At 33.5% G+C, this 27282-nt stretch overlaps 2 protein-coding genes across 6 annotated transcripts in view; one reads left to right on the top strand and one right to left on the bottom strand.

Moving 5' to 3' along the window:
* Positions 1 to 1765: 1765 nt before the first annotated feature.
* Positions 1766 to 13249, bottom strand: LOC110450196. Its single transcript, XM_021497514.1, has 12 exons — positions 13222 to 13249; positions 10902 to 11006; positions 9755 to 10087; positions 8537 to 8824; positions 7639 to 7971; positions 6316 to 6999; positions 5836 to 5945; positions 5596 to 5654; positions 4961 to 5178; positions 4527 to 4771; positions 3334 to 3483; positions 1766 to 2539 (listed from the first exon to the last, which is right to left on the bottom strand). Exons 1-12 carry the CDS (start codon positions 13247 to 13249, stop codon positions 2423 to 2425), a joined length of 2670 nt encoding a protein of 889 aa, XP_021353189.1. The 3' UTR covers positions 1766 to 2422.
* A 1784-nt stretch (positions 13250 to 15033) lies between these two features.
* LOC110450188 (titin-like) overlaps positions 15034 to 27282 on the top strand; it is a 37468-nt gene continuing 25219 nt past the window's right edge. The window contains exons 1-2 of one of the 5 annotated variants that reach the window (XM_021497497.1): positions 15377 to 20599; positions 23548 to 23593. The gene's annotated coding sequence lies outside the window, so the exon portion shown is untranslated. Of the gene's footprint in view, positions 15337 to 15376; positions 23594 to 27282 lie in introns of those variants that run through there. The other 4 variants (XM_021497496.1, XM_021497498.1, XM_021497495.1 and 1 more) reach the window with 4 other exon arrangements.

The following is a 27282-nucleotide window of genomic DNA, read 5'->3' on the forward strand; positions in this document are numbered from 1 at the left end:
TATATATCAAGTTGGAATGATATAACGTCATACTGGCAAGAACTGTTGAAGTGGAAATAAAAAAAAATATGGTACATTATTGAGCATAACTGAAACATCGACATCCATACCACACAAAAAGTAGCATATATCCCAATGAGATAATGGCAATGATAATACAACTTCACCATAGTCTTCATCAATCTGCATCGTTGGACAACCTGTTTTGTAATATTGTACATCAGCAGTCACGAACGTCATGATATTCGAAGTAAACTCTTGAACACAACTGTTACTATCAGGAAAGGGAATGATCATGATCGCAAAATCGCAATTGTCCAGCGTATCGTACAGTGCAGTTGTAAGCCTTCCCAATTGTCGTTTTTTAAGAAGCAAAAACCGGTCACGTTGAGACTGGTTGACAAAGAACTATGCTTATAATGTCGTTTACTAATGTTAGTGATAAATTAGCTTTTATGATTTAGATAAAAAAAGGCGTAAGTAAAACTGTAGCTAAACATTTCCGATCTACTGTATTTACTTTCACACTAACCACGAGATAAAATGAACATTTCTATCAAATCCGTTGCATACGACAGACCTAGGAAGAATGTGTCGATGATACGCGAAAAATGCTAGAATGGGTTGGGTATTGATATTACCTTTCATTTACGATAAAGTTTTGGGATGGAATACATGCAGGCATTCGTAAAAATGTCATGTCGTGCATATTATCGTAGGCAAAACAAAACTGTAAATCAAGCATAACGTTTGTTTACATTACTGGTACAATTTCATTAACTAATAGAGATATTGAACCTAAGCTTATGATGATAGATACACTTTATTAACACAATAAGTAAAAATAATTGCAGACGTTTTACAATCATCGAAAAACAGAAAAAAAATATTCGAGAAACTGAATGCATAAGACTATTTCCCTATTTGTTTTGGTGTCAGTGCAGTGTGAGTGGATAGATAACCCTTGTAGAATCGTGCCGGTTACGCAGAAAAAAATACGTATGTCAAACGAGTGTGTTTGTGCGTCATTTATCTTTGCTCTTCACTTACGCGAACACGCATACCAAACGGACCGCTATTCCTTTAAAGGTAAGTGTTTAGTACATAACATTTATTTAATTCATAATTCCGTTCATTAGAAAAACAATATATGGCATCAATATGATTAGATGTTTTTTTTTTTTGAATTGTGAATAACTACTGTTTTTTTCTCATTTCCCTTATATAGATAGTATTGCGTCATATTTGTTAAAATCCTTTTTGTACATAAAATACGGAAATCTTTCACTTGTTAGGTTTAAGTAACTCTTCCAATATATGAAAATACTCGTGAATATATATAATTTAGACCGCTTATTAGTCAACGTGACATTTTCCATCACCAGACACGTGTTGCACCAACCGTACATCGTTTGTCGATTTACATGTGATGTTCCATTGTGTATTTCGGAGTCGAAGACAGGATTTAACAGGCAAATTTGTTAAGGTTACAGATGCTAAACTGAATCAATATAAATATGAAATGAGAATGTCACTTATTCCAAATAAAATGTGTGGATCAAGGAAAAGATATCAGATGATCCTTTAACTATATAATATTGAATTCATATGAGTACATGTAGGTTATATTGTTTTTGTTTATTGACAACAAGGTAGTACCATGTTGTTTGCATGCTTTCGTATGGTTCCATTAGGAATTATGTGTAGGACGTTTTCAAAAATACAATATTGTAATGATTCTAAATACAGCATCTTTTTTTTCTAGATGAAGCTGATAGTTGCATTCCTACTCATTGCCATGACGACCACGGTGTTGTCTTGCAGCACTTGGTACCAGGGAGCGTCGTGCTACTGCGCGTGCGAAGACGCAGCCATTGCATGCAAGCAGTTATGTAAGCCTGTATTTGTTGAGCCAGTAGATGCCAAGGTTCGGGTGATCTGTTCCGATACGTGCAACGTGGACAGCATTCTGTGCATGCGCGGATGTGTACATTAGGACTTATATGGATATTGCGTTCCAATGATGTAAGCAGAAAATCAATAAAGGGAGCATTATAACACAAAAAAGTCAATTGTTAATTATAGTTTGAAGAGAGATTTTGTGTATGTTATATTCATTTTTTCTTTGGTGGCGTGCACAACCAATTCAGTAAAGACAGAACTAGATGAACAAGGTATACACGTTTCTTTAGTCGTGTAGAGTGTACAAAAACTCCAAATTGACAAAACGAATGCAACATGTATAAGAACATATTTGAAAAACGGTAGAAACAATCCAGATGTTCCGGAAGGGTACGCCTCTTCTGCTTCACCGGCGACATCCTCTCAGCTTATTCAGGTCAAGTGCTTATTCAGGTCAAGTCTTAGTCATGTTTGTCCTTTACGTGAGATTCAAATTGGAGACATCGTCAGATTTATTTCCTCAGAAACTGTTGCTTCGTCTTACATTTCGTTTCCTCCGTAACCTCTTCTCCAGCGTAACGATATCCTCAATGAACCAGGCGAGTTTATTAACATCGCATTTGATGTCATCCTCGATCTGTAATATATGTGTGGGCGTCTAAATTCTGATGGTAAATACTCGACAATTTAAAACTTTAACTGTCAAGTTCAAGAATATTATACTGATTATATTTATTATGCATATTACTGATGAATACTCTAGAAAATGTACTTGCACAGCCAGGAGGATGAATACCTTGACAATAGAAATTACTCTAATTACTCTTATGAATAATATAAGTAATAAAAAGCTCCTTGGGGAGTGGAACTCTTCCTGAAGATTATATCTCATGCAAAATAAAATCTTCAAGTTAAAAAACAATCATATAGATATTACACAAAACGTGGCTAGGGAACATACTACATAACTTTTTCTGCTGTGTTTCTTTCTTCGCTTCCAATACATATAAAAGTTACCGAAATTGGTGTCTGAAGTTTTGTATATTTACAATTTGTATGTGTAACATCTGAAGGTATCAACTCGTAGCCATCAGCTGTTTGTTGATTTCGTAAAACACATAAACAATTACTGTTGTTAGTGAGACACCACCAAAAACAAAGAGTTAATATTACAGGTCATACATTATGACAATATGATTTACCGTTATAATGTGTGACCTAAAAACATGTGTGTAAGCTTACAGTAGATAACACTGGTCCAATTATTAACAATCAATTTGAAGGCATTCAAATAGTTAAAATGACACAATGGTTACACACTCTCGCCTTCATGTATTCATTGTAGAAACAGACAGCAAGAACAATCAATTTAAAATCTCAAAACGTAAATGATCAACGCACGACCCACTGTCTTTTAGAGGAAATACAAACCTCACTTCTCTGTAGAGTTGTTTTAGAGGGAAATGAGCCTGTCCGCAGAAAGGGAGATTTGTTGGGGAAGTAATGAGAAAAACGATGAAAGTTAATGTTTCCTCTTCGAGCGTCTTGATCTTGTGATATGATATCATGGACTTGTATAGGCTGTAAATTAATAAATGAAATTATTAGATAAGCACCCATGTAGGTATGTTAAGGTTAATGATATCTATTTAAAGATCTGCCAAACTGCTGGCAAAAACACTACAGATTCCACTGTAATTTTTCGTACATGAAGTAATCTCCCCGTTATTTAGTATGGTCTAACTGCAACACGACTGGGCCTGACTACTTCCTTTGCCAACATAACTCAGTGGGAGAGGGAGACAGTATAATGATCTGGAGGTGCACGGTTTTATTATCTCCTGTTTGCATTTTTTTCTGGTGTATTTTATCTTCGTTTATTTGTCATAACAGTCCCACAAGGGCTGGTGTCTTCTCGAATTGTTTCATCAAAGATAGTCATGCCGGAAATGTCTTTTCTCAAACTCTAGTCTCAGTTTTGGGCAGTGGAATAGGGGTCGTTAACCAGTGAATATCTTCATTTTAAAAACCCTATAGTTTGTAAAGAGATGCTTAAAACTAGTTTTTCTTTGATTTCTTTCTACCCTACTTGCATCTAAATGATTCTAGTGATTATTTTATGGAAAATGAGGTCTTTTACAGATATTACCCCTAATTCTCACTTTGGTCCTCACCCTCTGTGTGTTGGTGCTAACACAATTTGCTACAGAATGTTGAGTTCCATTGATCTGGGTATCAATAACACCGAAACTGAATTAACATTCCTTTCCTTATATTGAAGGAATATAATAAGTATTGAGTCATACCTTCTACGACTTTCAGATTCAAACTCTATAACCATACAGGGTTGTGCTATCTTGGCCCAGGGATCCGTTAAAGCAAATAAGAGTAAGATCCCTAACTCTTTTTGAAAATAACGCCCCTGTTTTCTGCCCTGAAAAGGGGTTAACCGTTGACTTTGTACAATGATGCTAATTGGCAAAGAAATTATTTGAATTATTAAACCCTAATAAGTTGAAATATCTTCCCTTCTTGATTAAAGAGCAGTCTTTATATGATCTACAAATATTTCCACTATCTCTAGTCAAATCTAAATCAGTTGGTGGCGTCAAGGTTATACAAACCGTGGCATGGATCTTCCGACCATCTATTTTATATTTGCGGTACCTCAGCATGACCGCACAAGACGACACAAGAACGAACAATATCCCAACAACGGCTACGACTAATGACGTCGGAAATGACATTTTGGCACCACGTGACTGTTCCAAAGATCCTGTAGAGATGGTCATGCTATCTTCACATGGACTGTAGTCTCCACATACTTGACGCAGTGGTGGAACACACACGTAATCGATTTCTTGGTTTTCTATAAATAGTAANGGGAGGAGCTAAAGATGAAAAATATGTATCTCCCTTCATTTCAGGAGGGCATGCATAATCGACGTGCTTAATACATGTCTTGCTATTGAAAGACAGCAAATCGTTGATATATTTGAAAGTGAAAATCGAAGGACTTCGATAACGTTATTTGAGAAAAGGTAGCGATAAAACTCACCAAAAATGGCAGTCGATCTGAACATTTTGAGATAAACAGGATCTACTTCCCAGCGGTCGGTGATGGCCGGATGAGACGTCAGTTGGTCCAGACTGGTGTCGTTGATGTGCTTAACCAAGCGGAATGATGGCTCACAGATCTTGGCTGATACCAGACCGCAGAGATTGAAGCTGACCACAACAGAGACAGGAACCAGACTGTTTCCCGGTTTTAACGTTCTGTATAAAAATCACAAAATTGGTCAACATTTCTCTTTTAACAAAAAATTATATAAGAAATAATGAAATGTTTTATGTAGTGGCAGCTACTAAAAGCTGCTGTTTGTTGTTGCTTGGTGTATGTTAAGGTAATGTCGTTTTTCTCTTATGAAAATATTTGATGTTCTGTAAGGGATTCTGCATTTATTAATATTGATTAGTTACACCGTAGATTGGCTCATGGTTGAAATACCCTTTTGATCGTTATGTTACAGATATGTTGGTCTAATGTTAATCATTTAGTATATTATGATTTTTTTCTGTTTATTCGTCGTTAAGGATACACAGTAGTGATTTTGCATACTAGTATTAAAAGATAACAGTCGGGTTAAATATATATTGCAAAGATTGTACACCAAAATAACAAACACAACCTACCCAAACTTTGACATTGTAATACCAGTAAACAGCATGGTAGTGTTAAAGATACCGGTAAGCTGAAAAAGTGAGATAAATAGCAATTCTAATTATATCAATTTTCATAAATAACAATGCTTTTTAATGTTTACTGTATCATGGTAGATGTCAATAACATAGCATTTAAAACTTTGAGATGTATTTTTCATCGCAGGCTCTCGAATTAAAACAAACCAATCGTATAAATATATGTTTGTTTACCTTTGCATGTAGGCTTTGTTCAAGGCGTTGCTTTCCGTTGCCTCGCTTTGTAGACTGTTCACGGCTGTGGAGTAACATCTTGATACACACATCATATGTCACGTTGTAATCTATTTATTAAAAATGTTAACAAAACACATTCTAATTTCTTAAAATAATACAAAGCAAACAACTAAAACAATTAAAGGACACAAATGTTACAAATAAACAAAACATAATTGGACATTTTTTGCACGAGAGGCAAATATTGAGAGTGGCATCATCATTGTTGTAATACACATATAGATATGGTTATCGCATTTGATTACATATCATTTGTTCGGCCATATTTACTTACGGCAAAAACAATCAAGAAATAACCTAGTTAAATGCTTAACAAATTAATGTATTAAGTATATTGTGTATGTTGTGTAGCAAACTTAGTTTTCATAGAACAACAAGAGTAACATGGAGGTAAATATATTCATTAAGTTTACTTACTTGAATTTTTCGTAGTAACATTACAAACACTGACACTGGTTGGTTGTAAGGAGGGAAGTGTTTCCGGGAACGAGTGAGATTTCAAGTCCTGGACAGATGAAGTTGTATAAGTATCGTTAAAAACCACCGACGTTTTCGCATCAGTGGTTTGAATGGTACTTGGTGATGTCGACGAAGGCAAGTCTGTTCCCAGTGACGATTTCACTACCAAATTAGTAAATATATTTTCTGTTGTGTCTGGAACATCTCGGTTCGACGAACTTAAACTGGCTCTCAGTTGGGTTTCCTCCGTTATTGTAGCGACAAATGTTGTTGTCGAATAAGATGATAACGGCTCGTTAATAGATGATACAGAAGACGATTCGTAAGATACTGAAGACATTTCTGATGATATCACGGTAGCAGAAGATAAATACAACGACGTTGACGATTGGGTATCGGTGTTTGTTGTGGGAACGAAGGAGGATATATCGCCTTTCAAATGAACGATTGTTGATAAATAAGAACTTGATCTAACATTGTAGGCTGTAACAGGTGTTGTTAAATACTGTTCACTGAAGTAGGTCTCTCCAGTTGGATCTGTTGTGTTCACAGATGATTTAGTCAGGGACGACGAACTGACGTCTGTGATTTTTGTTGTGTTGGTGGATGTAATCGTCTGTTGTGATAGTGTTGTTTCTATTTCTGAATAAAATATATTTTTAAACATGAAGACTGTATAAGCTTAACATCGACATGTGAACTAAAAAAGGAAGGTAGGTACAATGTAATATGTATTGGTTCCAGTTAAGAGTGAACGATATGTAAACCGTAAGGTTCAAACGTACATATTTACATAAAAAAACTATTTCTGTAGATTCATTGCAACATTAGCACATACTGAAACAAATGTTTCGCTTGTAAATAATGATACGGACTGCATTAATTCGTTTAAAGATGTGACAGAATTTCATAGTTAACGACATACATAAACAATATTAATAAAAAAACTAACTTTTTAACTAATTTGAAATCTGCGCAGGGCATTTTTGAACAACCATAACACTTAACGCAGGTCATGATTCATAGAATGAAACCTGCTAATGTGGCCGCCTCTTTTAAGTGACCCTATTTGTGAGGATACAACTTTGAATGTTCCCCAATGTAAGGATTTTGTAGTGAACTGAACCTGTAATTAGAGCCAAACTTTTCTAAGAGACTACTTTAAAGATGTGAAATGGGTAGCTGCATAATGAAGTTTTACTGTACAAAACAAAAAAATGTGATATGAGTGAATATGGCATTATGGGAACCTATTGTACAACAGACTGATAATCCAGTTACCTGACTTCACTTCTATTATAAATCCTTTAGCTTGGTGTAGATCATCAGTCACAAAAGTCACATTTAACTCCCCCGACACCCGGGTAAATTGTTCCGGGGTGGAAATTTCACCACATCGCCGGTTGTTGTCCCGTCCTGACAGGGACACATAGTCACTGTTACAGAATAAACTCTCTGCAACGTCCATCGCTATCGTCCGGAAGTAAAATGGGCCACCGGAACCAGAAATTATCCGCCAATTACATAATACGAGAGGAGAGTAGTTTCCTGGATATCCCGGAGATGTTATATTAATTCTTTCGTTAGGTCCCAACACTATATGTGTTGAGCACGCTGGAAATAGAAAGCAAAAAGTTCATTTTAATGCAACCACTACTGTTTTTTTCCCTTCAAATGCTGTTTATAAAATACGATCCAGTTGAACAAATCAGTGGAATTGCAGATATTATTATATATCGATAATGTATTTATCACTTGAGAGAGGTTAAGGAAAAATGTGGTCAAGACGTTCAGAATCGCCACCCGACCAAGATCATTAATAAAGCAACTATGGTCACTATTTCACTGCATAAACAGTAAATACGTGATTCTTTTAAATGAGACAATCAATCTTAGCAAAGTTTTTCTATAATTGAAATTACGCGCAGAGATGTACAGTAATATCAATATTTATAAAAGGAATACCCATAGATTCAGTAGTCCCTGGACAGATATGTTCGGAGAATAAATAATTATATTATAATAAGATCGCCTTATTAATACAAAATTGCTGTTCATGATAACATGTACATTGCTAACATAATCATGGCTAAGTAGCGTTAGTTTCCTCAAATTCGCCTCACCACAGTACATACAAGTGTATAATAAATTCCCTAATTTTTCGGAAACAGTGACTAACCTGCTCGAACGTAGGAAGGGGAGGATGTCGCACCTTCCTGGAATTTGTGCATCACACTGACCTTTACCACATACAATTGACCTTCATGACCTCTAGTGTTAATGACAAAACTTCGCCTGGAAGCTGGTAACGTGACAGCTAGTGTGTTCGTAGATGCGAGGACCGAGTAGCGCACTCTATAGGCGGTTATGTGATCCGTGTTATAGTCGGTAGGGGGCTCCCAGCTCACCTTAATTACCCTTTTGACGGCAACGACCTTGACATTCGAGAGATTTTCAGGAACGGGCACTTCAAAGAAAAGACATAACTTTTATTTACTATAATTTAAACTAAAATAAAATGTATTCGTACATATTTACATTTGGTGTGGCAAAGCCCTTCTATATTACTACTAAAGTACTGCCAACAGCAGCTTCATGTTATGAGACAATAACTGAAGTTGGTATGTGCACATCCGAGTGACTTAATAGTGCCACTACCGAACTAATCGATATCTTCTGCTTTGATCCCGAACACCAGATGCCTGTCTCAAGTGTCTGTGAGATCAACAAACAGTTTTACGCCTGGATTTTTCACCAATTCAACCGTCTCCGGTTGCACGGTCAACATCAACAATATGCCTGACTGCAAATATAACTCGGACCTGATTCCTGCGGGTTTCCGTTGAGTGCGTGCGCCGGATATAGGTCGTAATAAAATCGGAAAATGTTTTAGGACACTTGAATAGTTACTTACAAAATGTTATTTGTTACTATTTTATGAATTGAGAATAGGATATATATAAATTAATAACATATGAATTATTTACGAAAGTTGCGTTTTAAGTCTTTTCAATTTTGTATGGGAAATAGCGCGTGACGTCAGCTGTTATTTTTGTGCCGTTCTAGATATTGACCTGACCTTACGGTAATAAGCGGGAAATTTGAAAGTTGGAAAACACAAAAAATATTTTTTGCGAATTCTCATTACGAAAATATAGATATAAACAATAAACTGCATAGATGTGGCCGAACAACTGGTCTGCCACATCTAAACAGTTCATTGCTTACATATGTTTTTGTCGCGTTTACATCAAATTCAGGGAAGAGGTAAGTTTGAGCATGGGCAAACTAAGACCTTCTAACGTTTGGTGCCAAATTTTACTCAAAAATATGTTAAGTCTCGTTCAATCAAAGATGCATGGACAAGCTCTAAATATTAATACATTCCAAAACTTACCTATAGATCGTACCGTGATCCTGAATCCTCTTCCAGTTCTGTCACTTCCGGTGTGTAGCGTCAACTTCGTCCAATTTCCTTTAGAAAGAAACTGAGTACTGCTCGCATAACACATGTTGTTATATTCCTCTTTCGTGTCACTTAGCCTGATGTAACTATTCGTACAACTTTCGTCTCTAAAGTCAAGATCGTCCATTACAAAACTAAGTACGTATGAAGAGTTTGTTGATATGTTCCAGTTGCACATGGAGTAAGGCTCCACCCTTGTTGGATAGAATGGTGACGTCACTGTGATAGAGCTTTCTGGTAGAATGTATTGATTTCCACTACAACCTGGTTAAAGCATAGCATAGATTCCACGATTAATGCTTTCAAAAATCATACATCTTATTATACTGATACAATTCGTGCATTGCTCAGCCTTATTGATATAGAACAATTTTTGTTCGCGTTTGACATATATAGACACAAATTGATTTAAAAGGTTGGAAACACAATGACACATTTAACAGAATTTAAATATTCAATAAAGAATAACTGTTAAGAATTATAGCAGATAAATGTTTGTCTGACATCCTTGATATCGTTTGTTTATTTGTTGTTGTTTTCCGTTTAAACATCAGCAAAAGTGAATTTATTTAAAAAACAAAATCTATCATTATCTTAACTTTACGCATTGTCAAATCTAAATCACCAATAAACATACAAGCAATCTAATAGGAAGATGTTATTTTATGTTAGAACATCATAGTTCACGATTTCCCATTTACGTGAGACTACTGCTATATAAATCCAAAAACGGTCATCGACATCAATGTATCAGTAATTGAACGGTGTTACAATGTATTCACTATCGAAATAGGCATTTAACCATGAAAAACAATCACATTGTCAAGAACTACATCTAAAAACTTCAACTAAACACTACAATACCATGAACCATACCACTACTAGTTTTACCGAGCCACTGAAGCGAATTCAACGCTTCGTTAATATGTATTTGTCATAAAAACGTGAAAACAGTCATAAAGTATGTGCCATATAAGGTAACATCTCATGTAACATGCCATTAGTAACATATCATGTGACATACCATAAATAACATACCATGTGATATGCCATTAGTTACATATATGATGTGACTTACCATGAATTACACGTATGTATCTAGGCCGTGATGGCACACTCAGGCCTTCAGAATTCTCGGCAAGTACTGTAATGCGGTAAAGTCTGCCAGGGTGTTCTGCTACAGCTGGGAAATACAAAAGTGGAATACGGATCTGCATAGCTCACCTGGAAATTACCAGCCAGTTTAAAAGTTCAAAGTAATATTTCGAAATATCTTTATTTGAAAACCGGTGCTTTATTTTTTTATTTCATTATTTTCGTCAAATAAAAATACGATTCGATACCATGCTAAACCTCTATAAATTTTCCTTATTTGTAATAAAACTGTAATAAAATAAAAAAAATAAAAATGTGAAATTTCAAAATTATAGTTCGTGCCAAAAAACATCAAATGTATGTGTAAATAATAAAAATAACTTTAAGATTTATTCTACACCGATTTTAGTTTTTAATTTACAATTGTACGTGTTCATCATACTTAGACCAAATTCTTCCTGGACTAGCAATACTCTAACACACATAAAACCTTACCTTGAAAAGGTATGCAGTGTAGATAATATACTCACGAATAAGAACAAAAGTTTGTCGATTAGTTGTCATGGTGACATTATGTATGTCCGGAAGTACGTCATACACTACTTGGTAGTGTAATATAGGACCGTAGGTCTTCGTTGGAGGGCGCCACTGGACCAAGAAATTAGCCCTTACTGACTTCACACTGACAGCCTCAGGGGCCCCTGGCGGGGAACCTAGGACACACAGCAGCTCTATTTAGTATTATCTGTCTAGCTCTTTGAGTAAGTCGTTGTGTTAGTATACAATTTTCTTATTAACTGTAGTGGGTAGTATTACAATATCTTTACAAGGTAGATTTGAAGTGTCATCGAATTTACTTTGTTTAGCTCTCAGCATCCACTTATTGTTTTTCGTACTAATGATTTATTTAGAGTAAAAGATTAACTTCAGTAACTTATTAGATTACATTTCGGTCTGTTCCTCTTAACGTTCCAACCAATCGTGCAGGATTGGGGAAATAATATACCTGTTGTATCAAACTGCATGACGTGACGTTAAAGAACAACTTTCACAATGCTTCTTTTTGAATTTATATTTTGCAACATCCAAATAACGTAAGTAATACAGTACGGTGTTACCTTATAGTAAGTTACCTATGTAATTTACCTGTAACGACGTAGACGTGATATAGGAGAAAGGTAAGCAGGTGGAGATAAGCGATCACCGTCCCATCGGCTGTCATAGTCACCTTCTGATATATCTTCATACATACATATTCTCATCTTTCTGCTTCTATCATTAAGCAATGTTGGTCATATTTGATGGCAACACAGCAATGGCATAAAATAGAATATGCATCATTCTGGGAAAGCTGTAAAAGATAACATACATGTTTACAGTGATGTTTATGTAACCAGAGCTTTGTGATTCATTTAAAGGTAACTGTGCAACATACTGGAATCGCTAATAGTGATAACATACGTGTTTGTTGATGATTAATACTTACATATTCTAATCATTACCAGTGTGACTGTGAAGATAAGAAGTGAGAAATGCATTACATTTCAAAGGCATATCTAACGTAATACACAAAACATCAAGGAATTTTAATTGGGTTTTATAGTTATTGCCCTGTAATTATTGACTTCGATTTGCAATTGTCTCTTTACGATTTTTACTATGAGGTGCATTGTTGATTCGGTTGAATTTATCTTGTTCCAGATACGCAAATTTATAACACCTATCTAAAACAAAAGAAAAAGCATATGAAATATCAAACCGGAACAGATATTAGAGGTCTGTTTGTAATCCTCCAAACAAAACTGAATCAAGGGGTAAATTTCAATAAAATGACGCAAGTATTATAATCAATGGTTAATGCACTATCACATCGCAGGAAAACTAATTATATATATAATATAACAGACGAATTGAATTTCTACGTTATTCGATAAAAATGTTTAAGTATATTGCAACTAATGCCGGTGACATTTTTATGACTATCGACGGTATGATCATTAACTGTTTTTGAAGTGTGTTATAGGTAGTTTTTCTATTGATAACTATTCAAGTTTATCTGTGATAGATTTCATCAAAATATCGCCATTCTGTTGTGAAGACGGGAAACAAAACAAACCGAGACAGTTAACACGTGTGATGCTCGCGCATTATGATATTCATAACATCTTTTGAAACATAACATATAATGAATACTATAAAGCACTACCAATACTACGTGCCAAAAAACAAATGGCAAAGAAAGGCAAAACCTACTTGTTGTCATCTGGTAGGTATCTCTCGTACAACTGGTACATGTATCTCACCTGCAATGAATGAGAATGCGCCCGTCATCCTGGCAGATGTGTGGTTTATGTATCAGGCAGACTATCTCACGATTTTGTCTCTGATATAAAACGACTTATCAGATATTTTTCTCTTTGGATGTCATTGATGTGTAGCCCACAGTCTTTATACTTCAAACATCTTACACGAAAGTAAACCATGTCTTAAATGATGAACAGCAGTTGCCACGCAACATGTTTCACAATTATGCCAGTCACTAAACATTAACACGTTATTTCGATAACTGAAATAAATAATAGACAAATTAACTCAAAACTTCTTTTCATACAGTACACACCAACATTGGGTCATCCCTAATTGCTGAGACTGTTCACGATAAGAGGATCCTGGCAGTACTTTCATCAAACAAAGAACAAATTGATACTCCCATGTGTGATTACAACAAGCATAATCCTTTCTACCACTGGACAATGCCGTGAATGGTCAAGGTTTGTAAAGGTCTCTTACTGACCAGCTGACCCCCCACCCCACCCCCCTTCCCCCATAATAAAGATATCCGCTGGTTTTGATAGCACTAACCAGAAATTAACGAATATTTATGGCATTTTAAGTTATGAACAAAACTTGACATTTTCTATAAAGTACATGACTAAAAGTATTTTAACGTTTGTAAGAACAATATTTACTGACATAAGTTCAGATTTATCACGACGTACAACATAAATGAAAGCTAAATATCAAGCTAACAATACTCTGATTGCACTTCGTTGTATTACCTATCGACAGGATGGGAGATAACTCGTATTTAAGTGTGTGAATAAGAGATAAAGTACTCTTCCTCGGTGAGGGATTACTTTACCCTGTAACCTGGAGCTTTAAAGATTGACCTATCCTCTGTAGTGTTATTGTCTCACATTGACACCTGCCGCGGTGTGTCCCAATCTGTCTAGATAAGACACTTGCCTTACAAGATCACACCACGACTCTGTAGCTCACAACTTAAATAAAATAAAATGTGTTGGTCCGTTTTAAAAAAAAAAAAAAAATCTTTTATTCAACAAATGTTTATCAGTTTGATTTAGCAACATGTCAATCATGCGTGGTTAGCATAATCTTGATACGTTCTTAAAGATAGATATCCTCTCTACTACTTCATTAAAGAGGAATACTGTTGTGTGTTCTGTTATTTAAGAATTCGCTTCTAAACGGGTCAGGTGTTTAATTTCTGGACAGAAAAAGGAAACATTATTGCAGGTATCTTTAAGTAGAAAAAATCATTTTAATTCAAATGAAGATGTATTGAAATATTATTGAGTAATACTTTAAATGTAAAAGAGATAAATTTAATTGAAATCAAGGTATCTTTTTAAGACATGAGGATATCCTTAAGTCAATAGCAGGTTTATTTTAATGAATTAAGGATATCTCCTTTAATTTGATAATCCGTATGTCTGTATATGATTGAATGTAACATTGATACCTTTATACATAATAGATATTTCTCTCACAGGGGAAGTAACTCTGAAAACATTCCAAGATATCGGTAAATGTCAGAAATATATCTTTACAATGCAATGAACACTTTATCTCGATTAAAGATGTATTCATATTGAATAAAATTATATTTGTTCGAGTTGCTGTAGAAGCATATATATTCGTTGGGGCTAAGTTTCGTTGTTTTTGTATGGGGACAAATTCGTTTGGATTATATTTCCTGAAATCAATCTTTTAAACCCCGGTTTTTTCTGGTAAGTAAGAAGTTTAAATTTATCGGCGTGACAGCACAGTGCAGATTAATAGAGTACAGGTAAGATAGGGCGAGATTTATTCACTGGATGGATTTCGGTCGAATCCGTCACGTTCTATTGCTTACAAAGAGCGATGTACACATAATGATCAAACAAAATGTGTTTAGTGGTACGCGGCACATGTGTCTTCGCAAATACAAGAAAGAGTAGAGATCGTGAAAGTGTCGGTTGATTTTAATATCAGTGTTGTCAAACAAGCCCACCCTAAATGGCTTATGTATGCAATGGATGAACTGATGCGTGACAAAAAGTGCACTGTGGAGGTATTCCGACTGGCCGGGATTACCGAGGCCTGTAAATATTGTCATATACGGACAGGATACGGAGGTTTGTTTATACTACTTATATTTCATAAAATCGAGAAAACGAAAGAGAATGTAAAACATTTCAAAGAATACAAAACGGCAGCTAGGTATACGTATGTTTACTAGGTTACTCGTGGTCTATCCAATGAAATATATTTTTGTGTCGTGTAACATGTTTATACTATTTGTGATGAAGAACCTTGAATAACATTTTATTTATGATATCAAATGAAGGTATGTGATAACGACCAGGCCTGTTGGTAGACATAATGAGTCAGAAGCTATATGTGTAGAAATCGATATCACGTGATGTCCTAGTTTTATGACATATGTGAGACCGTCACGTTATCAAAAAGAACTGTTTTCCGTTGTCTCTGAATGATAACTGATATTTCTTGACCTAAATGTAATGGTAATATCAATCGTAAGGCTTCAACACAATCCCATAATAGTAGGATAATCTGTCAATTGTTAGAAAAATTACCCTTATTGTTATCAGTAAAGTGAATGTTAGCAATCCCAGAAATTTGAATTCATTATCAAGAAAACGAAACTAGAAATGCAATATTTCTGATGTTTGATAAAAATCGAAAGTAATTATTGTCGAATGCCTCCTGTTACATAATTTCATGATAGCACAAAGTTCTGTTGTATGAATCACATTTATAATTCGACAAAATGAAGCGATTATGTTCAATTGAGTTAAGGAACTAAACGTCCCTCTTTCTAAAAAAGTATTGTCTCATCTGAGATAAAAACAAACATTAGTTCTTATTAATTACAATAATGTATTGATACAATCTAGAAAACGAAAAGGGATTTAAATCAGTTTAAAGAAGACAAATAAAACAAGGAAAACCAGAAATTTAATAATGCTACCAGACAAAGAATCGCTTTGAAGGACGAGCAACTGCAGAACACTAATTCAATCAACCGTTTAAACAAAACGATTTCCCGCTGTTTTTCATTCCTTTTCGGTATTGTCAACTCTCTTTTCTGACAAATTCAGTTGATTACATTGTTAGAAAGATGTGACCGTACTTGGGTGTCACACCTTGGTGTACAATTTCTGTATGGGAAGCGAACTCTACATTGAATACCCTAAGAGAGGTCGATAACAGTATGTCAGATATCTTTAAATAAAAAAATGGGCATTTGATCAAAATAAGATATGTTTATACGTTTTTGAGTAATATTTTAAATGTACAAAATATATACATAATTGATATAGAGCTGTCTTTTAAAGACATGAGGATATATATAAGTCAATAACAGATCTTCTTAAATGAATTAAGGATATCAAATTAAATTAGGTAATTTCTATGTCTGTTATATTTCAATGGAACAGTGATATCTTGTGATATGTTAGATATACATTTAAATGTATTTGAAATATCTCGAACGGATGTAGAGAGATCTTAATACGACTTAAATGTATTAATGGATGTGCAATTTATATCCTTAAGATGGTCTAAAAAACCAATTCGATTAAAGATGTATGAATACCGATTGAAGTTTAACTAAGCAAAATGAGCACTTAATTGATAGGGTAATTCAATAAATGCATTTCAACAATCACGGAAGGAGCATTTATTGTATTCGATATTATCAAAGTATAAACCTTTGTTTTATGTAGTTGGAATTCAAATGACAACCCTATGGTAAAAAAATTATATCCAGATAATTATCTTTCATTCCTATCATACTGAAAATTTGCCTTTGACAATCGTTAAGTTAATCATCCTTTGGATAACTGGTTAGGAAAATGTATATGGCTATTAGAGTATCACGTGGTCTTTGGGGGTTTTCCAACTAGGTCCGCCATTACATAAACACTTAGAACTGTAAAGCGAGCGTTCCAAATACTTGAAAATTTAAGATTCTGCTGGAACGACTCTCTAGACGGCAACCCATTTATAACGGAGGTAAGCTAAAACATGGTTTCATTTTATTATCACATAAAATACATATTTGTTAAATTCTACAATGTAAGTGTTTGTTCCTGCTGCTATATGCATAGTTTGTTTCTCGATAGGAAGGTTTTGTTGTTGAAATGACATTTCTTATTTGAAAGAATGAAGTGATTTTGTTGTGATTTATAAAAATAGGTTATTAACGGATAGAAAAGCGCTCCCCTAAAAATATATCTCCCCATTAGAATAGAAACTAAGGTTTGCTTATAATACTTTATTTCATAAAATCGAGAAAACGAAAGAGAATGTAAAATATTTCCAAGAATACAAAAAGGCAGCTAGGTACACGTATGTATACTAGGTTACTCATGGTCTATCCAATGAAACACATTTTTGTGTCGTGTAACATGTTTATACTATTTGTGATAAAGAACGTTGAATAACATTTTATTTATGATATCAGATGAGGTTTTGTGATAACGACCAGGCCTGCTGATATGTAGAATAAGATATCACGTGATTTCTTAGTTTTATGACATATATGAGACCGTCACGTTATCACAAATAAACTGTTCCCGTTGTCTCAGAATGACAACTGATATTTCCTGACCTACATGTAATGGTAATATTAAATGTAAGGCTTCAACACAATCCCGTAACAGTAGGAAAACCTGTCCTTTTTAGAACTATACTTATTGTTATCAGTAAGATAATATAAGCGATCCCCGAAATTTGAATGCATTATCACAGAAAACGAAAGTAAAAATGTAATATTTCTGATGTTTGATAAATATCACAAATTATTGCCCTTCCTTCTAGAAATGTATCACCCCGTTTGAGATAAAAAAAATAACAAAACAACCTATTCTTATAACAATAATGTAGTTATACAAAAGAGAAAATGGAAATAAATTACAATTAGTTTAAACAAGGTTAACAAATGAAAGGAAACCAAGAATTTCATAAAGCTACCAGACAATTATTGCTTAACATGTCAATCGACTGCAGGACACCTTTTAATTCCACCGTTAATTTCTTTCGTTTTCTATAATGTCAACTTATCTTTCAGGCACATTTGATTGATTTAATGTCAAAAAGATGTATGCGTACTTGGGTGCAATGCCACTATGTATAATGTATTGAAGGGAAGGGAAATTTACATTGAATACCAAAAGAGGGGGCGATAACAGTAAGTTTTGTTGTTTAAATGACATTAAGGAAAGTCACGTTATTAACGGAAAATAATGCCCTTCCATTAAAATAATCCCATCAGGGAGGATACGGAGGTTTGTTTATAACACTTATATTTCATAAAATCAAGAAAGCGAAAGACGATTTAAAACATTTCCAAGAATACAAAACGGCAGCTAGGTATACGTATGTTTACTAGGTTCCTCGTGGTCTATCCAATGAAATACATTTTTGTATCGTGTAACATGTTCATACTATTTGTGATAAAGAACCTTGAATAACATTTTATTTATGATATCAAATGAAGGTATGTGATAACGACCAGGCCTGTTGGTAAACATAATGAGTCAGAAGCTATATGTGTAGAAGTCGATATCACGTGATGTCCTAGTTTTATGACATATGTGAGACCGTCACGTTATCAAAAAGAACTGTTTTCCGTTCTCTCTGAATGATAACTGATATTTCTTGACCTAAATGTAATGGTAATATCAATCGTAACGCTTCAACACAATCCCATAATAGTAGGATAATCTGTCAATTGTTAGAAAAATTACCCTTATTGTTATCAGTAAAGTGAATGTTAGCAATCCCAGAAATTTGAATGCATTATCAAGAAAACGAAACTAGAAATGCAATATTTCTGATGTTTGATAAAAATCGAAAGTAATTATTGTCAAATGCCTCCTGTTACATAATTTCATGATAGCACAAAGTTCTGTTGTATGAATCACATTTATAATTCGACAAAATGAAGCGATTATGTTCAATTGATTTAAGGAACTAAACGCCCCTCTTTCTAAAATAGTATTGTCTCATCTGAGATAAAAACAAACATTAGTTCTTATTAATTACAATAATGTATTGATACAATCTAGAAAACGAAAAGGGATTTAAATCAGTTTAAAGAAGACAAATAAAACAAGGAAAACCAGAAATTTAATAATGCTACCAGACAAAGAATCGCTTTGAAGGACGAGCAACTGCAGAACACTAATTCAATCAACCGTTTAAACAAAACGATTTCCCGCTGTTTTCCATTCCTTTTCGGTATTGTCAACTCTCTTTTCTGACAAATTCAGTTGATTACATTGTTAGAAAGATGTGACCGTACTTGGGTGTCACACCTTGGTGTACAATTTCTGTATGGGAAGCGAACTCTACATTGAATACCCTAAGAGAGGTCGATAACAGTATGTCAGATATCTTTAAATAAAAAAATGGGCATTTGATCAAAATAAGATATGTTTATACGTTTTTGAGTAATATTTTAAATGTACAAAATATATACATAATTGATATAGAGCTGTCTTTTAAAGACATGAGGATATATATAAGTCAATAACAGATCTTCTTAAATGAATTAAGGATATCAAATTAAATTAGGTAATTTCTATGTCTGTTATATTTCAATGGAACAGTGATATCTTGTGATATGTTAGATATACATTTAAATGTATTTGAAATATCTCGAACGGATGTAGAGAGATCTTAAAACGACTTAAATGTATTAATGGATGTGCGATTTATATCCTTAAGATGGTCTAAAAAACCAATTCGATTAAAGATGTATGAATACCGATTGAAGTTTAACTAAGCAAAATGAGCACTTAATTGATAGGGTAATTCAATAAATGCATTTCAACAATCACGGAAGGAGCATTTATTGTATTCGATATTATCAAAGTATAAACCTTTGTTTTATGTAGTTGGAATTCAAATGACAACCCTATGGTAAAAAAATTATATCCAGATAATTATCTTTCATTCCTATCATACTGAAAATTTGCCTTTAACAATCGTTAAGTTAATCATCCTTTGGATAACTGGTTAGGAAAATGTATATGGCTATTAGAGTATCACGTGGTCTTTGGGGGTTTTCCAACTAGGTCCGCCATTACATAAACACTTAGAACTGTAAAGCGAGCGTTCCAAATACTTGAAAATTTAAGATTCTGCTGGAACGACTCTCTAGACGGCAACCCATTTATAACGGAGGTAAGCTAAAACATGGTTTCATTTTATTATCACATAAAATACATATTTGTTAAATTCTACAATGTAAGTGTTTGTTCCTGCTGCTATATGCATAGTTTGTTTCTCGATAGGAAGGTTTTGTTGTTGAAATGACATTTCTTATTTGAAAGAATGAAGTGATTTTGTTGTGATTTATAAAAATAGGTTATTAACGGATAGAAAAGCGCTCCCCTAAAAATATATCTCCCCATTAGAATAGAAACTAAGGTTTGCTTATAATACTTTATTTCATAAAATCGAGAAAACGAAAGAGAATGTAAAATATTTCCAAGAATACAAAAAGGCAGCTAGGTACACGTATGTATACTAGGTTACTCATGGTCTATCCAATGAAACACATTTTTGTGTCGTGTAACATGTTTATACTATTTGTGATAAAGAACGTTGAATAACATTTTATTTATGATATCAGATGAGGTTTTGTGATAACGACCAGGCCTGCTGATATGTAGAATAAGATATCACGTGATTTCTTAGTTTTATGACATATATGAGACCGTCACGTTATCACAAATAAACTGTTCCCGTTGTCTCAGAATGACAACTGATATTTCCTGACCTACATGTAATGGTAATATTAAATGTAAGGCTTCAACACAATCCCGTAACAGTAGGAAAACCTGTCCTTTTTAGAACTATACTTATTGTTATCAGTAAGATAATATAAGCGATCCCCGAAATTTGAATGCATTATCACAGAAAACGAAAGTAAAAATGTAATATTTCTGATGTTTGATAAATATCACAAATTATTGCCCTTCCTTCTAGAAATGTATCACCCCGTTTGAGATAAAAAAAATAACAAAACAACCTATTCTTATAACAATAATGTAGTTATACAAAAGAGAAAATGGAAATAAATTACAATTAGTTTAAACAAGGTTAACAAATGAAAGGAAACCAAGAATTTCATAAAGCTACCAGACAATTATTGCTTAACATGTCAATCGACTGCAGGACACCTTTTAATTCCACCGTTAATTTCTTTCGTTTTCTATAATGTCAACTTATCTTTCAGGCACATTTGATTGATTTAATGTCAAAAAGATGTATGCGTACTTGGGTGCAATGCCACTATGTATAATGTATTGAAGGGAAGGGAAATTTACATTGAATACCAAAAGAGGGGGCGATAACAGTAAGTTTTGTTGTTTAAATGACATTAAGGAAAGTCACGTTATTAACGGAAAATAATGCCCTTCCATTAAAATAATCCCATCAGGGAGGATACGGAGGTTTGTTTATAACACTTATATTTCATAAAATCAAGAAAGCGAAAGACGATTTAAAACATTTCCAAGAATACAAAACGGCAGCTAGGTATACGTATGTTTACTAGGTTCCTCGTGGTCTATCCAATGAAATACATTTTTGTATCGTGTAACATGTTCATACTATTTGTGATAAAGAACCTTGAATAACATTTTATTTATGATATCAAATGAAGGTATGTGATAACGACCAGGCCTGTTGGTAAACATAATGAGTCAGAAGCTATATGTGTAGAAGTCGATATCACGTGATGTCCTAGTTTTATGACATATGTGAGACCGTCACGTTATCAAAAAGAACTGTTTTCCGTTCTCTCTGAATGATAACTGATATTTCTTGACCTAAATGTAATGGTAATATCAATCGTAACGCTTCAACACAATCCCATAATAGTAGGATAATCTGTCAATTGTTAGAAAAATTACCCTTATTGTTATCAGTAAAGTGAATGTTAGCAATCCCAGAAATTTGAATGCATTATCAAGAAAACGAAACTAGAAATGCAATATTTCTGATGTTTGATAAAAATCGAAAGTAATTATTGTCAAATGCCTCCTGTTACATAATTTCATGATAGCACAAAGTTCTGTTGTATGAATCACATTTATAATTCGACAAAATGAAGCGATTATGTTCAATTGATTTAAGGAACTAAACGCCCCTCTTTCTAAAATAGTATTGTCTCATCTGAGATAAAAACAAACATTAGTTCTTATTAATTACAATAATGTATTGATACAATCTAGAAAACGAAAAGGGATTTAAATCAGTTTAAAGAAGACAAATAAAACAAGGAAAACCAGAAATTTAATAATGCTACCAGACAAAGAATCGCTTTGAAGGACGAGCAACTGCAGAACACTAATTCAATCAACCGTTTAAACAAAACGATTTCCCGCTGTTTTCCATTCCTTTTCGGTATTGTCAACTCTCTTTTCTGACAAATTCAGTTGATTACATTGTTAGAAAGATGTGACCGTACTTGGGTGTCACACCTTGGTGTACAATTTCTGTATGGGAAGCGAACTCTACATTGAATACCCTAAGAGAGGTCGATAACAGTATGTCAGATATCTTTAAATAAAAAAATGGGCATTTGATCAAAATAAGATATGTTTATACGTTTTTGAGTAATATTTTAAATGTACAAAATATATACATAATTGATATAGAGCTGTCTTTTAAAGACATGAGGATATATATAAGTCAATAACAGATCTTCTTAAATGAATTAAGGATATCAAATTAAATTAGGTAATTTCTATGTCTGTTATATTTCAATGGAACAGTGATATCTTGTGATATGTTAGATATACATTTAAATGTATTTGAAATATCTCGAACGGATGTAGAGAGATCTTAAAACGACTTAAATGTATTAATGGATGTGCGATTTATATCCTTAAGATGGTCTAAAAAACCAATTCGATTAAAGATGTATGAATACCGATTGAAGTTTAACTAAGCAAAATGAGCACTTAATTGATAGGGTAATTCAATAAATGCATTTCAACAATCACGGAAGGAGCATTTATTGTATTCGATATTATCAAAGTATAAACCTTTGTTTTATGTAGTTGGAATTCAAATGACAACCCTATGGTAAAAAAATTATATCCAGATAATTATCTTTCATTCCTATCATACTGAAAATTTGCCTTTAACAATCGTTAAGTTAATCATCCTTTGGATAACTGGTTAGGAAAATGTATATGGCTATTAGAGTATCACGTGGTCTTTGGGGGTTTTCCAACTAGGTCCGCCATTACATAAACACTTAGAACTGTAAAGCGAGCGTTCCAAATACTTGAAAATTTAAGATTCTGCTGGAACGACTCTCTAGACGGCAACCCATTTATAACGGAGGTAAGCTAAAACATGGTTTCATTTTATTATCACATAAAATACATATTTGTTAAATTCTACAATGTAAGTGTTTGTTCCTGCTGCTATATGCATAGTTTGTTTCTCGATAGGAAGGTTTTGTTGTTGAAATGACATTTCTTATTTGAAAGAATGAAGTGATTTTGTTGTGATTTATAAAAATAGGTTATTAACGGATAGAAAAGCGCTCCCCTAAAAATATATCTCCCCATTAGAATAGAAACTAAGGTTTGCTTATAATACTTTATTTCATAAAATCGAGAAAACGAAAGAGAATGTAAAATATTTCCAAGAATACAAAAAGGCAGCTAGGTACACGTATGTATACTAGGTTACTCATGGTCTATCCAATGAAACACATTTTTGTGTCGTGTAACATGTTTATACTATTTGTGATAAAGAACGTTGAATAACATTTTATTTATGATATCAGATGAGGTTTTGTGATAACGACCAGGCCTGCTGATATGTAGAATAAGATATCACGTGATTTCTTAGTTTTATGACATATATGAGACCGTCACGTTATCACAAATAAACTGTTCCCGTTGTCTCAGAATGACAACTGATATTTCCTGACCTACATGTAATGGTAATATTAAATGTAAGGCTTCAACACAATCCCGTAACAGTAGGAAAACCTGTCCTTTTTAGAACTATACTTATTGTTATCAGTAAGATAATATAAGCGATCCCCGAAATTTGAATGCATTATCACAGAAAACGAAAGTAAAAATGTAATATTTCTGATGTTTGATAAATATCACAAATTATTGCCCTTCCTTCTAGAAATGTATCACCCCGTTTGAGATAAAAAAAAAAACAACAAAAAAAAACCCTATTCTTATAACAATAATGTAGTTATGCAAAAGAGAAAATGGAAATAAATTACAATTAGTTTAAACAAGGTTAACAAATGAAAGGAAACCAAGAATTTCATAAAGCTACCAGACAATTATTGCTTAACATGTCAATCGACTGCAGGACACCTTTTAATTCCACCGTTAATTTCTTTCGTTTTCTATAATGTCAACTTGTCTTTCAGGCACATTTGATTGATTTAATGTCAAAAAGATGTATGTGTACTTGGGTGCAATGCCACTATGTATACTGTATTGAAGGGAAGGGAAATTTACATTGAATACCAAAAGAGGGGGCGATAACAGTAAGTTTTGTTGTTTAAATGACATTAAGGAAAGTCACGTTATTAACGGAAAATAATGCCCTTCCATTAAAATAATCCCATCAGGGAGGATACGGAGGTTTGTTTATAACACTTATATTTCATAAAATCAAGAAAGCGAAAGACGATTTAAAACATTTCAAAGAATACAAAACGGCAGCAAGGTATACGTATGTTTACTAGGTTCCTCGTGGTCTATCCAATGAAATACATTTTTGTGTCGTGTAACATGTTCATACTCTTTGTGATAAAGAACCTTGAATAACATTTTATTTGTGATATCAAACGAAGGTAAGTGATAACGACCAGGCCTGTTGGTAAACATAATGAGTCAGAAGCTATATGTGTAGAAGTGGATATCACGTGATGTCCTAGTTTTATGACATATGTGAGACCGTCACGTTATCAAAAATAACTGTTTTCCGTTGTCTCTGAATGATTACTGATATTTCTTGACCTACATGTAATGGTAATATTAATCGTAAGGCTTCAACACAATCCCATAATAGTAGGATAATCTGTCAATTGTTAGAAAAAAATACCCTTATTGTTAGCAATCCCCGAAATTTGAATGCATTTTCAAAGAAAACGAAACAAAAAATGCAATATTTCTGATGTTTGATAAAATTCGAAAGTAACCTGTCCTTTTTAGAACTATACTTATTGTTATCAGTAAGATAATATAAGCAATCCCCAAAATTTGAATGCATTATCAAAGAAAAACAAAAGATATAATACGATATTTCTGATGTTTGATAAAAATCCAAAGTTATTATGATTAAATGCTGCTTTTAACATAATTCTGTGAAGCCAAACAGTTTGTTGTTTAAATTCCATTTATAATATTTTAAATGTTAAATGCTGCTTTATGCATAATTTGTCTCTCGATGGTTAAGTTTTGTTGTTTAAGATAGATTAAGGAAAAAATTATATTAAGGCAAATCACGTTCTTTACGGATAATAATTCACTCTCTTAAAAATCTATCTCCTCATCAAAGAAGAAACGAAAGTTTGTTTAAAATACTTTATTTCATAAAATCGAGAAAACGAAAGAGAATATAAAATATTTCGAAGAATACAAATAATATATTGTGAACTATTTAACGTGTTGGGCGGCTAGGTATACAAATGTGTATAAGGTTACCCAAGGTGTATTAAATGACACATAACATGTTAATGATACATGTAACATGTTTATACAACATTGGTTCACATTTTGTTTAATTTATGATATCAAATAAAAGTATCGGGTATGGACCAGACATATGTATAAACATAATGAGTCGACGCTATATGGGTAAAATACGTTACCACGAGATATTTTACGACATACGTGAAATCGTCGCGTTATTACAAAGAACTGATTTCCGTTGTCTCTGAATGATAACTGATATGTTTTTACTCACATATTATTGTAATATTCAACATATGGCTTTAATACAATAATTTTTCATGGTACACCAACATGTGATTTGTTTATATCTTTGCGTTCCATGTACGGTACAGATAAACATGAAAGCTAGTTGCATTTAGTTCATTCTTTACCGTGGTACACAAAGATATGAATGGCTTGTTGCTTGTATTAGATTCTATACCATAAAAAAGTACAGAAAGTATGGTACAGGGTGATATGATAGCATTATATTGCCGTTATGAGACACCATGTCCAGGAATGACCCTCGGGAATGAAATGTCTTATAACAACACCGAAAAAATATATCGGGAGTGCATTACTGTAAGTTTCGCGGCCTTTATAGAGGCTTTCCTACAGAGAGTAAAAAGACATTTATTTTCAATATTTCGTCTGATAAACGCATCGTTATATAAAAAAGCAGGACATTCTAGAATGGTCTTTGTATCATTTGATTAGACATTGTATTAAATCCACAGGTTTCTATCATTTGTTTAGAGTTAATGATGATTTTCATATTTAGAGAGTGAAAGCAAAAGGACGTACCAGGAAGAATTGGATAAAACCTGTTGGAAAGACTTCCCTTTTTGTTGTAGAAACGCATATTTTTGTATAGAAATTAATTGAATTTTTTATGTCAATTCATTTAACTATTATGACTTAAAAACTCATCGACGTGATGACAGCCTTATCAAGCGGTATATTGTTACACTTGATAACATTTCAGAGGCGACACTTTCATGTGTGTTTGCACCATGGCTCTTTTCCGTCGTTGTATTGGTGCAGAAACATACATGAAAAAGGTTTGATTACACATTTTCGTGCATATCATTATGTACCAACCATAGAACAAAAATGTATGATTTATTTTTATATCTTTGTTTACCAAAGAAAAGAAAGTGCACCGTGGTCCACGATGATATAAAACAATAATATCATTGTTTTGGGCTCTTGTCTTGTAGACTACTGATTATAATTTTATTCACTAACATATAACCGTTTTATTAAAACAAACAACATGGTTTCAATACAATAGTATTATTGATTGGTTATGTCTGTATTGGTCGCGTTATTGGT

Source organism: Mizuhopecten yessoensis, unplaced genomic scaffold (genome assembly GCF_002113885.1).
Source record: "Mizuhopecten yessoensis strain PY_sf001 unplaced genomic scaffold, ASM211388v2 scaffold5091, whole genome shotgun sequence".
Classification (NCBI taxonomy): Eukaryota; Metazoa; Mollusca; class Bivalvia; order Pectinida; family Pectinidae; genus Mizuhopecten; species Mizuhopecten yessoensis.

Coding starts and splice junctions, on each gene's coding strand:
- LOC110450196 (XM_021497514.1), bottom strand. CDS start 13,249: ATGACGGGCGCATTCTCATTCATTGCAG. Junction 7,972..8,536: donor CCCTTCCTACGTTCGAGCAG/GTTAGTCACTGT, acceptor TTCTATTTCCAG/CGTGCTCAACACATATAGTG. Junction 4,772..4,960: donor CAGATCGACTGCCATTTTTG/GTGAGTTTTATC, acceptor TACTATTTATAG/AAAACCAAGAAATCGATTAC.